General features: G+C 41.2%; 1 protein-coding gene across 14 annotated transcripts in view; it reads left to right on the forward strand.

Annotated features, from left to right (window-relative positions):
• The window catches only part of LOC125742962 (microtubule-associated protein tau-like), a 46,514-nt gene that overhangs the window by 22,101 nt on the left and 9,686 nt on the right, over positions 1 to 14,727 (forward strand). The window contains exons 4-13 of one of the 14 annotated variants that reach the window (XM_049015482.1): positions 1,940 to 2,038; positions 4,701 to 4,826; positions 5,535 to 5,774; positions 5,895 to 6,437; positions 7,873 to 7,922; positions 8,504 to 8,659; positions 9,596 to 9,671; positions 12,111 to 12,367; positions 12,648 to 12,740; positions 13,268 to 13,360. In XM_049015482.1, coding sequence (XP_048871439.1) covers positions 1,940 to 2,038; positions 4,701 to 4,826; positions 5,535 to 5,774; positions 5,895 to 6,437; positions 7,873 to 7,922; positions 8,504 to 8,659; positions 9,596 to 9,671; positions 12,111 to 12,367; positions 12,648 to 12,740; positions 13,268 to 13,360 — 1,733 coding nt within the window. Of the gene's footprint in view, positions 1 to 1,939; positions 2,039 to 4,700; positions 4,827 to 5,534; positions 6,438 to 7,872; positions 7,923 to 8,503; positions 8,660 to 9,595; positions 9,672 to 12,110; positions 12,368 to 12,647; positions 12,741 to 13,267; positions 13,361 to 14,727 lie in introns of all 14 variants that reach the window. The other 13 variants (XM_049015477.1, XM_049015479.1, XM_049015478.1 and 10 more) reach the window with 13 other exon arrangements.

The raw sequence follows: 14,727 nt of genomic DNA on the forward strand, positions 1-14,727 counted from the left end.
TAACGGTAAATAGCCTATTTTTGAACATCGGTTGATGTTGATTTATTGCTGTGTCAGCCAATACTGATACATTGGCTGATACATTCTGAATCTCTAGGTAGGAGGGATTCTGTTTATGTAAAACTACTCCAGTTCAAGTATTCTTTTGGGATGGCTCACTGTTACTGCTCGAGATCAAACCGCAGTGTTTAAATGGGATTGAGGACAGGACTCCGGCTTGGCCATTGTAAAATGCAGTTTCTTCTGTTTCAGCTGCTTTGTGTTTTTGATCATTGTCATGTTGAATAATAGAATTTCTTCTGAGATTTAAGTCGCAGACTGGCAGCCTGTCATTCTGCTATAGACGACGTTTGTGTGTGTGTGTGTGTGTGTATATATATATATATATATAGCAGAATGACAGGCTGCCAGTCTGCGACTTAAATCTCAGAAGAAATTCTATTATTCAGCATGACAATATATATAATATAAAATATAATATATAAAATATATATGTATATTTTCTCTGTAGTGACCTCCCACGCTCACCACTTTTGTTTAGTGTTCAGCGTCTTTCAGCAGTACTTTCATAAACAAAGATGCTATCAAGTCCAGTGGATGCCCATGGGTTCTGTCATCCTAGGGTTTTTTGTCGTTTGTCTGAGGAATCTCCTGCATGCCATTGCAGTCTTGGTAGGCTGCCCACTCCTAATGAGAGTAGCAATAGTCCCGTCTTTCTTCCGTACTTCTTGACTGTGGACTGATGGAAGCCTGTGTCTTTGTAAATGGTTTTGTGACCCGATACAATGTGAGCTTCAACAGCTCTTTTACAGATGTCCTCTGAAATCTTTTTTGACCATATTGCACTTAATATTGAACTTGTATTCCATATAATGTGTGATGCTTTGTGATCTCGGTACCACAGGACTAATGATACCCTGGCAGTTTCTGAATCGAGACTGATATTTGCGTTAACTGTACCTTCTTTGGCACTTTGCTGTGCCGATTTGAGCATTTCATTACGGTTATGCCCGTAGCTCTGTGGTCGTCCACATTCATCTCCTCGTGGATGTGGCTGCCACTATATGTTATGACGACATGCTGGCTGTGTTCACAAGCTTTCGCACGTACTGGTGCGTTACAAGAGGTGTAAGGTGCAAGTGCCCTGGTGATAAAGTTGTAGCACATAATCTACCGTTCCCTACTCAGCTAGTGAGTTCCGTAGTTCGTAGTTCGTAGCTGCCAGCATAAATTGATAACTCTGAATTCTTGCTAAATAAGGAGTGAAGCTGCAAATATTTAGTTGTGCATTTAGCCAAAGATGAGTCCAATAGCTTTCAGCATGCCCTGCCTGGGCCCTTGTTGTGTTTACAGATGTTTTTTTGTGTTAACCTATGATGGAACACAGAAGTAAAGAAGGGCACGTACAACAAGTTCAATGAAAAGCAGAGATTTGCTGGATGTGCTATTTACAGTCACTATATTTGTGCAAAACTTAAGTAATACAGACCTGTTAGGTGGTTTTGTATGAACTTTTAAGGAAGCCTTTCTATGTAATCTATGGACTGGGTCAGCGCGCTGGTATTCAGTTCACATATGATGTAGATCTATTTGCTTGTTCTGCAGCTTAATGTTTTGACATGGAGGTTAAACAGCTAACAATAAGCAGCTCTGTAACTTTGGTGACCAAGGCTCTACAAACCACATGATACTCAAACATTAAGTGAAATAAAGTGTTTATGTGGGATGATTATACAGTTGCTTAAAATATATTTATTTTAATCCCTCATAATAATTAACTCACTTTGGAGGCCTTAAAACCTCTTTCAGGGTGTAGACCATACAGTGCACATGTGGAACCTACCTTTGGATTAGTTTCATGAACCATTTATGCCTACAGGTCTCTACATAACATCTGCTGAAATTCTCCTCTAACACTGCAAACGTCCTTCTTCCATAGTAGAGTCCCAGGAGCCCTCAGAAGAGGAGGCAGCAGAAGAAGCGGTGTCTCAGCTTGCTGAGCCCGAGAGTGCCCCCTCTGGTGAGGAGGTGCAACTGGGTACGCCCCTTATCACGCAACAGCCTTTAGTACCTGCTGGCGTGCTTAAAAGCTTTCCTCTTTCTGCTTACGCTGCTCTTTTTTAATTTATTGCAATATTCTGTTTAGAGGTTGACCGATATAGGTTTTTAAGTGGCTGATGCCGATTATTATTATTTTTTGGGGCGATGCAATGACCAATTTTTTATTTTTTTTTTTCCTTTTTCCCAATTAAATTTTATTTACTTTTTTAAAGTAGAAAAATAACAAATGAGTAACACGCTGCTTAACTTTAGTTATTAATAACATACAAAAATAATTACGACTCTAAATATTAATCATGATTTAAACAAGGCGCGTGCAGCATTTTAAAAGTAATACTTAATCCATTTCTGGATTCAATTTCTGACAAAAGTTAAAAAATCATCAATTGAAACTGATGTAACTGGTAGGAATTTCTAACTCTTACCTTTGGTTGTCACGCAGATTCACTACTGTAGGTGCTGATAAACCACACTACAATACTGACAAAATGAGTCAGTCACACGTAGCCAAGTGCAGCCATCACTATATCGGCCATGTAATTTGATTAATCGGCTGAAGATGACTGCAATAATATGCTTAAAATCTGCTTTTTTTTTTGGCAATCGATCGGTCGACCTCTAATTGCATTAACTGTATTATATTTGCAATCATAAATCTTTAATGCTTATTTTGCCGCTTAAAAGCTTTGATCTTCCAAACACAGATTTAATCTTTGTTTAATCTTGTTGCTCAACTTCAGTTATATGAAAACAAAGTTTTCTGGGGATTACAGCATGCTTTGTTTTTCTTTTTTTAAATCAGTCCTTCTTGGAGAAGACAGTGTTTAATCGAGCAGTGAAGTTCAAGTGTACAAGTTAACATGGTCTTTGGCTTTTGTTTTTGAGCTTCTGTCGTATTTAGTTATTTCACATGACCTTCCCCCCCACTGGCGCATATGCCATTATATATTAGTTTTTCTTGATTGCTTTGGCACATTTTATGAAATAAACTTAACATTCTGAAGACTATAAAAGTATGACTATTTCAAGATTATAAGACTATTTCTCAAAGCAGTTCATGCATATAGCACAACCCTGTTGTTTGGCTGCAAAAGCTGGTAACTGACCCAAAACAACTCATGCCTCAAAAGCAAATAATTCCACCAATGAAGCAGATCACAGGAAAGAAATCAGCTGCTGTTTCATTCAATCATTGTTTAGTTTTTTTTTTAATGCAGTTGAGTGTTGCTTGGCCAGGAAAATGTGATTGCCCATCACACAGGTGCTGGTTATTCCATAAGTGTTGACGTACAGTTAGAAAATGTGAAATTACAATACAGATGTACATACCTTATGCATATCATCATGCCTAGCCAGTATTTCATCTTCTCCTCCTGGTTCTCAGCCTCTGTATTTATTTTGCTCGTGCTGTGATTGCTGCCCCCGCTTTCAGCACTGGCATAAAAGATATTGGAATAGTAAGAATGAAGCTTGAGGCCCCAGATAATGATGATTCAGAGGAACGAGGAAAGTGGAGTCTTTGAGAGCCTCGCTCTCCCCCTTATTTAGCCATGAATAATCACATTGTTTTTTTCCCTTAAGCTTTACATGGCTGTATGTGGGAAGGCATTCAGGTTAAACTGAGGCTCTGCAGTGCATGAATGACTTTGTACCAAACCACTGAAACCCTGGAACAAGTAGATTACTCAGTGGCAAAGACAAACGCACATTTAAGGATAACAACACAATGACTGTTATTCATGTAGCCAATGCATTTTAAAGTTCATGTCTTGTTTTTAAAATCAAATCATATTAGTTGCGCACTTTTTTTAAATTATAATTGTTGTATTGGGGGGGGGGGGTATGTTAATTTACTGTTCTGCCAGTTTGGGCGTCCTCTGTGTTTTTTGGCATTTGGGTAGAGCACTTTTCTGTGGTGCTGAGTGTCAGGAAGTCCTGGTTTAGCGGTTAAGTCCCAACATTGCTTTATATATATATATCACACCCTATAACTGTACAACCCTATATTCAACCAGTGCCACACCTCCCTTAATGGTATTCTCCGTAGAGACACCTGAAGGGTGTTGTTTTTTTTTTTTTTTTTAATGATTGATGTTTAGAGGATCAGATGCTTGTGTGACATCAGCACCTTCTGCAGCAAATCTGCCGCAGCTGCCCTGCATGCCAGGATTTGCACATTTTCCACAAATCAATTACATTCTGTTAAAAGACCTTGGGATGGTTAATGTTTCCGCTTGAGTGAGAGCACTTAAGAGACACGGTGATCCTTTCATTAGTCCTGTAATTACTGTTATTAGTCGATAAGCCTCTGCACTTACCCGTGCGAACGGCCCTTCACCAAAAGAGCTTTTCCTGTTTGTCGAAACGCACTGTGGTTCCCCTTTAGTTATATCACCTATTCATTTCTGTGCTTTGAAATTAAAGGCGCTGAAACACTGGCATGGAGGAGTTCCTGCAACTTTTCTGTTACGCTGGGTATTTTGACCATTTGGGGAAGCCATGTAATGATGATCCAGGAGCTCAAATTCTTCCACAGAGCTCTTCCTGCCAGTCACTGGGGGTACCAGGCTTCAAGCTGTAGCTAAAAATGCTGCTGTTTATGTGCATGTCTCCAAAGCCGCGTGCTCTGCATTGTGCAGATAGGTGGGGGGGTTCCGAATCCAGAGTGCTGATCCCAAGGTCTCTCCCCCCACTTACCCCCACCTCAGAGGAGGAAGGCGCCGGAAATGCAGCCATCGCTGCCCCTGCTGTAGTGGCTGATCAAGGTATGACGTGATTAGCGCACCCACATGAGCTTGGTCTGCACGTTTGGAGTGCAGTTAGTCTAGACAGATTTGCAAGTCACGGTTCAGTCTGCAGAAACACTGAGAGCAATGAGACTGCACTTATGAGGACATATTGACCCATTTTGCAGAAGACAGTAAATGTGTTAAACATCTGAGCCAGCCGAATTAGATTTTTCAGCTTGACACATAATTAACAAAGGGCATAGCATTGGGCATTGTGGTTAATAGTAAATCAAAGTGACGTTGTAGAGCATCCAAGGCCAGTCAGGGAGGGTTACTGACTGCAATCCCTGTGTATAATAAGTGGTTTAAATGTGCTTTTGTTCTGGCCTTTATTTATATTTTTATTTTGTGCACTTTTTTCTGAGCTGCAGGCTGCATTTATAAATGCAAACCCTTATTTTTGTTGTGGAAGCAATTATGCTGGTTTCTACAAAACACAAGGTTTACAAGGAGCACATCAAACCGGCTGCTACGCTTCCTGTAAATGGAGCCTTCAGCTCAGATTTTTTGCAAACTTGTAAAAGACATTTCTCTTGCTCTGAAATTATACCGACGCCTTCGACAAAGGGCTGGTGGGTTCTTGCTTTTGCCCCCCTTGCGTTTAAAATGAGGAGTGGGACAGAGGTGATGCTAACCCACTGTTATCCTATGGATGTCACTATTATTCTGCTTCCCAAACATTAGAGGAGTTCCCAGGAATGAGCCTGAACCTCGCAGGAACCGCACCGATTGGCAGCTGCACTTTCGTCAAGGATGGGAGTGACTCGGAGCAAGCCCGTGCCTCCCTTACAAGCCCTGGGGACCTGAAACATGTGGGAATGAATGGGTCTGTGCCATTTTCTCCAAGGGAATTCTCCTCAGATGCATATAGGAGGCAGTCAGAAGACTCGGACAGAATTTCCCAGAGCCCTGGCCAGGTGCAAAGTGAGTCAGGGGTGTCGCTGGTCCGCAGTGTTGTGGTAGCGGATCTCTCATCCTTGGGAGTGGGTTGCATGGACGACAAAGATGGACACCCTGCTACTAACCTCTCTCCGTTCCCTGAAGGCAAGAATCGTGTACTATCTTTCGATTACACCGAACCTCAATGCCCAACTGGCCAGGATGGGCTCAGTGGGGAACTGAGCGGCCCTGATGAGTCGCTGTCCGGAAGCAGAAGCCCGGAGCCATGCCTTGCCGACCCTTGGTCTCCCACCTCCCCTATTGTGGTACCCAAGGGGGCAAGTCAAGCATCTCTGAGTCCTGAGCGACAGCCTGACAGTCCTGTGGCAAGCGAGGCCCAGAAAGACCCTGGAGACACCGAGAGCTTTTCTGAATTAGCAAATGTGGCTCCTTCAAAGGCAGATGAATACCTGGAGACATTGGATGAAGATCTCAAAGCAGCTGTGAAAGCCACAGATGAGTCTGCAGGCAGCGAAGATGTCTTGTCATACCAGGATCAGGGAGCTATATCCCCCCCTGAGAAGACCCAGCAGAAACCTCTGTCCAAGATTGTTGCCCCTCCTGTGTCTTACTCCAAATCTCAGAAACCCCCCCAGAAAGATGCTTCCATAGACAGAAAATCAAATGTTCCAGTCCCTCAAACCAAAGGTCTGTTTTCAGCTCTGTTCACCAGTTCTCTCCCAGCCCCCAATCCTGTTTTCTTTTTTTTCCCCCCTCCCCCAAAGCAACCTTCAGAGTTACGCGTGACTGTACTTTCCCATGCGCGTGCACTGCAGATAAACGTCATCGTGTGAGGAAACAAGCTGCTTGCGGTTACCATTACCTTTCTTTTTTTGAGTACTTTTGTCTGTCTCTTTCTGTGTTGTCTGTTTCCGTGTTTTGTCTGTGTGATTTACCTGTTTGTCCATGTTGGCAGTGAAGTTTGCATGCCGCACCGCATGTCTGGGTTCCCCTGACTCCTGTTGTCTCGGTGCCCCCAGTCCCCCGTTCCTCCTGCTGAAAACCACACCCTGGCTGCACAACCTCTTTCTAACACACCATTTCTTTAAGCCCCCACCCCCACAGCCAATAGGGACTGTGGTCGAGTTCTTAATTTGAGGGAAAAGTTCCACCTTTCCTTTTTACAGAAGTCATCAAGCAAAAAAAAAAAAATTAAATCAATCCTATCTCTGAAACAAATCACACTAAAACCACCGGCTTTTCCTCAGTAGTATGTTCCCCTATGTGCCCAGCATAGTGGTATATGATTGCCTCAACCTCAGTTTTTTTTAATAACCGTGATTGTAGATAGCTACAATATTATTTGACTTGAAGCAACCTGTGACATTCGTTTCCTTATTCGCAGTATACAGAGTAAATGTGCCAAACGCTCACAGGGGTCTGTATTATATTCTTTATAAGAGCCCTGTCTTTGGATTATGGTGTGTCTCCCGCCTCCCCCAACATCCCCGGTGTATAAATTATTCATATGGTAAATGGATTAAATGTTACTTTTCCGGTAGTATGCAGCCACGTCTCTACTTCCCACGCCTTACTGCATTGACGGGAAGGACGAACATTGCAGTGACCCTCCACTGTGTCCTCCAAAGTGATGTACATTATAAACTGATTCCAAACAAAATATTAGATGTTGCTGGTGAGCTTCTTTAAATGCTCAGGTCTTCTTGATTCAAGTCTCCTCCTTCCCTCAAAGTAAGCCCTCTGATCACACAAATTAAAAAAAAAAAAAAAAAAACCTACGCACAATGTAAATGCAGACTCTACAAACTAGGGCTTATTTGCTTTATTCTTTCCTGCAGTACAGTAAAAATGTACAGCTATTTAATCCAGAATTGTGTGGTATTGAGAGAGAGAGAGACTCCAATATTACTTAAAAGATCTCCAATGGATGCAATACTGTGAAAGAGAATTACAGAACTGGAGTCTGGTCTGTGAATCTACGAATTTCTTATAAGAAGTCTTCATGAGAGAGCCCTTGGTACTGTAACAGACACCAGTGTAAACCCTGAATATTTACTTTAAATGGGGGTACCGGACCTAGAGTCCATAGTACTAGTATATGTGTTTTGTTTTATTTTTACAGCTAAAACCAAGGCTGATGCTGAGAAGAATGCTGCCACCAGCGAGAAGAAGGTAGGTGGCTGACCTAGGAATGGCAGTCAGGATGAACTGCAGCTTTAACTGCAGCAGTGGTGTTCTGATGATGTGAACGGTCCTGATAGTGTTTTAAGGAATATTGACTGTTTAAAGTGGTAAGTTGTCAGTGCCGGCATCAAACGGAGGGGGCTGGCTTAGGTGGGTGTGTCCTCAGCTTGAATTGCGTTGAGTTTGGAGAGCTAATTGGCGGGTTACGAAGTACGATGCAGGCTCAGACCAAGTCATTTTAGTGGTATCTTGCACCAATTGTGTGCTATTAAGCCTTTGCCCTGCACACAAACACACTTTTTTGAGATTGTTTCCCTTTTTTTGTTTGCGTATGTTTGCATATTCATGTGTTTTTTTGTTTTTTTTTTTGCAGTTATAGTATGAGGTTTTGTTTGTTCATTTGGCATCATTTTGCAATTATTTTAAAGCTAATACTATTATATAATCTTTTTGTGTATTGATTTATTTGTAATTTGTGTGGGTTCATTTTCACATTCATGGTCTTTCTTTTGTAATTTGCTTTTGAATTTTTCGTGTTTATGTTGATTCCTCCCCTTTTTTATGTAAAGACCCCCACAACCACACCTGCCAAATCTAGACCCACTTCCACCCCAAAAAGACCCTCCTCAGTCACTGCGAGCCCCTCGAAAAAACCCCTGGCCGCCTCCACTAGCAGGCCCGTCGCTAAAGCCAGCAGTGCAGGAGCCAGTGGGACCAGGCCACAGGTTAGTATGTTGTAGGCCTGACCTCCACTGCTCCTGGAGAAGCATCCCCACCGCATACCCAAACGATATGACACCCCCCCCCCCCTTTATGCTGTCCTTCCCAATATTTCATGTTTGCCTTTTAAGTTTAGACACAGGCCTAATCCACATCGTGTTCATATTGGCAAGACTTTCAGGGCTTAGAGCTTTTACTTTTTGGGAAAAATACCAGCAGTGTCTGAGAATAATCCAGTGTAAAATGTAATGTTTGTAATATTCAGTTAGGTTGAGTTTGCATACAGAAAACATAAGAATTTTGCATTGCTGTAAAGAAACTAGATGAATCCAGTACTTACTGTCGTAACATAAGACGGCTATAAATTAAAGTAGAAATGGCAACCCAAAAGCCAGGACTAAGAAATGTGTTGAAATTAAACTGCATTTAGTTGAAATGAATAAGATTTGTGGAACATTATGTGGCAATTACCCAAACTGCAATAAAATATACTTTTCTGCAAATTTGCATTGTATATTATTTAGCATTGTTTTTCATTATGTATGTTACTCAGACCTCCCAAAGATTCATCTTCAGATGTGGAGTCCCTAATGTTCTTACCCTTAATCCAATTTCCCTTCCTAAAAAAAAAAAAAAAAATGGCCGACCAGAATCGCATCTAAAAACCTGAGAATAGGATCCACATACTGTGAGGCCTTCTTTCTTTTTAATGACAGTCTACAAATTCTTCCTCTCCTGGGATGAAATAAAACATGATTTTGTTTGTGGTGTCCTTCAGATCATTGTAAAATGTGTGCAGATTGAGGGATCCTTGGCCACGTCCTTCCTGAGGGCAGTTTAAAACAGCCCTAGCTGAAATGGAAGCAGCCGAGATGCTACGACTACCTGGCACGTGGATTAACGGCCCTTGTTTGTGCGGTAATGGCATTTTCCCTGCACAGGTGGCTGATGGGAAACCTGGAGCCAAACCTCAAGCTGCAGGGACCAAAATTCCTGGCAAGACCCCGACTCAGACTGGTACATGTTCCCATTTTCCTGCAGCTTGGTTACTAGAATGTGTCATGGCCAGACATACAGTACTGTATGTAGTTTGATATAAAATGCTTTTGTGTAATGCCGCTTCTTCCAAGATGGAAGAGAGAAAAATCTGGAGCAACAAAAGATGATAATGGTAACATTAGTCTAGGAATGGGTACCCTCTTAGGATGGGTATTGGATCTGACGGTGAGCCTCGATAGCTAGGTTTAAATGCCAGATGTAACAGAAGGGCAGTGGTGTTGATGAGGGTGTTGGGTTCAGTAGTAGGCGTAAACTGGGCTTATAGATTTCCTGTAACTGCACTAGGGTTGTCAAGAGTACTCGATTTAAACTCGATTACCTGATTATAAAAAAGCTTCGATTTTCGAAGGTTAGCCCTGTCACGAAAGCACATCATCTTACACATATAGTATATATGAATAGTACGTATATAGTAAGCATATAACAAGTCTTTTTGTGAACATATTGTATGTTTTGAGTAGTGCAGAATAGTATTGTGAAAAAAATCACATTGCGATATTTGAAGTTGTTTGTGATATTAAAGCATTGAAAATTAACAATATAGCCACATAGACCTTATTATTGGTGGTGCTGCCTCAGCTGGCTCTGTCATGCCTTTGCTCAATATAGTCTCTTGGAATACAATACATTTGCATGCAGTAGAAGACGAATGTCTTTTTGTGGCCAGTTCTTGTTCTCGTTTCTCCTCCTCGCTTGTTTATTTAGTTTCACACAACCTTGCCTCAGGGTCTATGAGTGAGTCCAACAGCAAGGATGAGAATGATGTTTGGCTTGGAAAGCACATGCACAGCTCATACAGTACAAAAGCAGCAGCAGTAAACTTTAGACTTAAATTAATTATTATTATTATTATTATTACATACTAGATAATGTTGAAAAGGAACCAGCATTAAAATCGCAAAGCTTGTTGAGTTTTGTTTCCTATTACTGAATATAAATGAGTGCAACTTATTGACTATTCTGTGTGCATAACATGCAATGTCAATATTGGCATCATGCAGGTCTAATTTTGCAGGCGTCACAGTGGCGCAGTGGGTAAGGCTGCGGCCACCCACTGCCGCTTTGTGTGTGGACTGTGCATGTTCACCTCCCGTGTGCGTAGCTTTTCAGGGAATCCTTCAGTTTCCTTCCACTGTCCTAAAAATGCATCTTAAGTGAACTGAAGTGCTGAAATTGACTGTGTGTGTGAATGTGTCCAGTACCCTGTAGTGGCTGGTTTGGCTCTTGCCTCACACCAATTTCAGTGTACATGTTTAATATAAATAATTACTTGATTTAATCAACAAATTAATCGGTAGTTTACTTGTCTATCGATTATATTAATAATCAACTCAACTAGACAATATTTTTGTTTTTTTTCTTCACAGGCGGCTCTAATGAAAATATTGTTACATAAAGTGGAAACAGTAAAAAGTATTACTAAGCCTGTTGTTTCTTACTTGTTACTTAATCTTAGCCTGTTTTTTTTTTTTTTTTTAACGTTCTGCCAATGAACTTTAATTTAGGCAGGAATTAGTTTTTGTTGTGATCCTGGTGGTGTGACACCAGTGAACTGGCAGGCAGCTCCTTGGTTTCCGGGCAGCTCTCTCTTCCTCACGCATCAACTGACCAGCCTTACAATTGTAAGCTAAGCAAAGTCCCCCTTTTCCAAATGCATTTGAGGGAATTAAACAAACTGGTTAATATCACACAAAGACTATGGGCAAGATCCTGCAACTGAATGAAGTTGGTTCAGATTTGAGAAATGGGATTGGGGCCTTCCATCCCTGGAGTATTATTCTTTGACAAGAGGAACATTGAAGCTGTTAGGTATAGACACACAAATATGATATTTGATATTTCATGGCAGTTTAAGCATTTCTGACTCATGAGAATAGGATGGTGTCATGACCTAAAAATGGTGATTTGTATCCTTGGAATGTGGAACGTGGACCAAACAACAAGAACGTTGTTTATCTGCGCTTAACGATTAACATAGTCGAAGTGATTTGGAGTTCAGACAGTTTTCTGAAACTAATATTGCTAATTAACATTTTCTATGTAGAAGTTTAAGGTGCGAGATTAAGGGAATGTGCAGTTCGAGGAAGAACAAGACCTATGGAAAATGTTTAGCAATCTGAGAAGTTTGTGTATTTTTGGACTTGGTAGTCTGTTTTTGCAATATGTGTCAAAATTAAACTGATTACACAGGTTGGTTAAACCACTTTATCTACCCCTTGGTTGGTCCTAAGTAGATTTCTCATACAATAGATCTTTTATGCTGAAGCTGTTTCATGAAAGGCTTTGTTCAGTCAATCAAATATAGGACTGAATACAGCATAGTAGAATATTCCAGAACCACAAGTCCTTGGACTGTAAACAGGTTGTCAAAAATGCCACTTTTTTATTTTTGAGTAGATTCCCCCAAGACCCCTGACCGCAGTGGATCCAGCACCCCAAGATCACCCTCCAGCCGTGCTCACACCCCCGGCCAGCCGGGCGTCGGAGCCAACAAGGAGGTGAAGAAGGTTGCTGTGGTTCGCACCCCGCCCAAGTCACCGGGGTCCATGAAGAACCGCTCCCCTGCGTCCGCAGTCCCCATGCCGGACCTGAAGAATGTCCGGTCTAAAATCGGCTCCACGGACAACCTCAAGCACCAGCCAGGAGGAGGGCGGGTAAGAGTGTCATTTTTTGCAGCTTCTCTGCTTGTGCACCTTCAGAATCACAGACCGCTCCCTTGGAGTGATTCATACTGTTACCTGAATGAACACAACTCCAGACATGATGTGTTGCTTTAAAAAAAAAAAAAAAACGCGATAAAAGAACCTGCAGAATCAATTACTTTTAATCTGTCACATGTGATCACATTTAATAAAAACATTTGGTTAACGTGTGGTCTCAGGCTGGCTGTTTCATGGATGATGTTCATTCTTGCTTCTCCTCTCACTCTTCCAGGTACAGATTCTGGATAAGAAGGCGGACTATAGCAGTGTCCAGTCTAAGTGTGGTTCCAAAGTCAATCTCAAGCATATTCCTGGAGGTGGCAATGTGAGTAACTAGCACCGCATCTTCTTGTCTTGGCCCTTGAATAGTTAATGAATGTAACCACATTGCCTACTGCTAGTTCAACTTTTTCATGTAGCATTGTAAAGAAATGTATGGAACAGCCCACTGGGACAAGGTTTCGTGTTCATAAGGTCGCAGGTCAATATGGAGAAGCATGAGTTTTAATTTCAGCTAAGTGGTTTTCTTGGGAATTAATGCAGTGATTTAAAATAGGCAGAGACACAGCCAAGCCAGCTAAGCAGTAGTGTGCCCCGAGAGACCTTTGTCCTTAATGTAAAACTCATCACTGAACAAAAACTTTGACTTTTTGAAATTTCTATTAATTTCTCCCAAGCTGCAGCAGTCTCTTTAATGACATTAGGTGACATAATTGCAGCCAGTAATCAGCCGCTACGTAGCGACTTCACTGTCTCTAGGTGTAACCATGAGCACAGCTCCCTCATTGCCGTCCCGCTGCCTTTTGTCTGTCTTAGGATAACGGCCTCTTGCCCTTCCTTTGACTCTTCCAGGTGCAAATTCCTAATAAGAAGATGGACTTTAGCGATGTTCCGTCTAAGTGTGGCTCCAAAGATAATATGAAGCATGTTCCTGGAGGTGGTAATGTGAGTAACTAGGGGATGAGCTCAACACTGACGTCTTGAGTCTTCCTACAGTTATGATCATGGATGCTGCCCTGGCCAGTTCTTTGAGGATTTTCTATCCAAAACTATCCAGATATCTCCTTACCACTTTTCACTTAGCATACCACTATTTAGTTTTTAGTAATTTGAGATAAAAAATATGGTTTCTGGTGCCAGGTGTTATATTATAGTAAGTTCATATTGAAAAACAGTCAATGCAGAAATAATTTGAAAAGTTGACTTTAACCGATAAAACTGTATTGAAACAAACTATGCATTAAAAAAAAAAAAAAAAAATCTTTCAACTGGCAAATAAGAATTTCATGCCTTTTGCCCTCCATTCTGCACCTTCCATTTGTACATTACTTTCTCAGTGTTTAATAGCAGACAATAATCTGGATGTTTCAAACTACAGAAAGCCATCTTTTATTTAAACCTTTTCTCATTTTACCTTTGTTTCCTGTTTTGGAACTGCTTCCTTATTAAATCCAAGACATTTAGAGCCTTGCAGTGATTTTTAAAGCCAGTGATACTGTGGAACCTCCTGAAATGTTTTTCTGTATCGGTCAGTTTGTATAAGTGTAATGGCTGATGTTATGTGAGTAAGCCTCTGTAAATATGATTCATATCATATGTTTTTCTTAAATCTATCATGATTTTGGGTAGAATATCCTCAAACTGGTCATGGCTGCACTGTCCACTGGTACCAAACCAAATCTAACTTTTTAAAACATTCAGTTTCAGAACCAACAAAAAAGGGTCATATGGGTTTTTCACATCATTGCTTCCTGCAGATAATTTTAATTACAGCGCTCTGAGATTCAAGCCTGCTTGATTACCTTCGTGTTTGTTTACCAGAGTGTTTGGGGTTGACTTTTCAAATGCATCCAAGACAGTGGGACAGAGTTCAACTGGAATTGAGCATGTCCTTCAAAAATACTTTCAAAAAGAGTAAAGTCTCTGCTTCCAATTAGTGCAAGACTTCACAAGCAGTCTGGCCGTTTGTGTTACTGTTGAAGTTGAACCTTCAACCGTCCAACGGCTGTAATGGGTGAAGCAGATGCATGTAAGCCTGAGAGACTGCATTGCTGGTATGGTTTGTTCACATTCACAGTGTAGTGAACAGACGAAGAAGCGGGATATTCAGATTTTATTTTGGTTTTGTACTGCAGGCTTACAATTTAATGCAATTGATACTGGCTGATTAAACGTATCTGCAAGAAGCAGAATTAAATCATCAGTTACTAAATGTCAATGAACCAGCCCCCACTCAGAATAACCATTTTGAAAAAGAATACAAAAAAAATATCAGCTTAAGGCAGACGTTTAAGGAAATGCGGGGAAATAAT

Source organism: Brienomyrus brachyistius, chromosome 5 (genome assembly GCF_023856365.1).
Source record: "Brienomyrus brachyistius isolate T26 chromosome 5, BBRACH_0.4, whole genome shotgun sequence".
In the NCBI taxonomy this organism is placed as follows: domain Eukaryota; kingdom Metazoa; phylum Chordata; class Actinopteri; order Osteoglossiformes; family Mormyridae; genus Brienomyrus; species Brienomyrus brachyistius.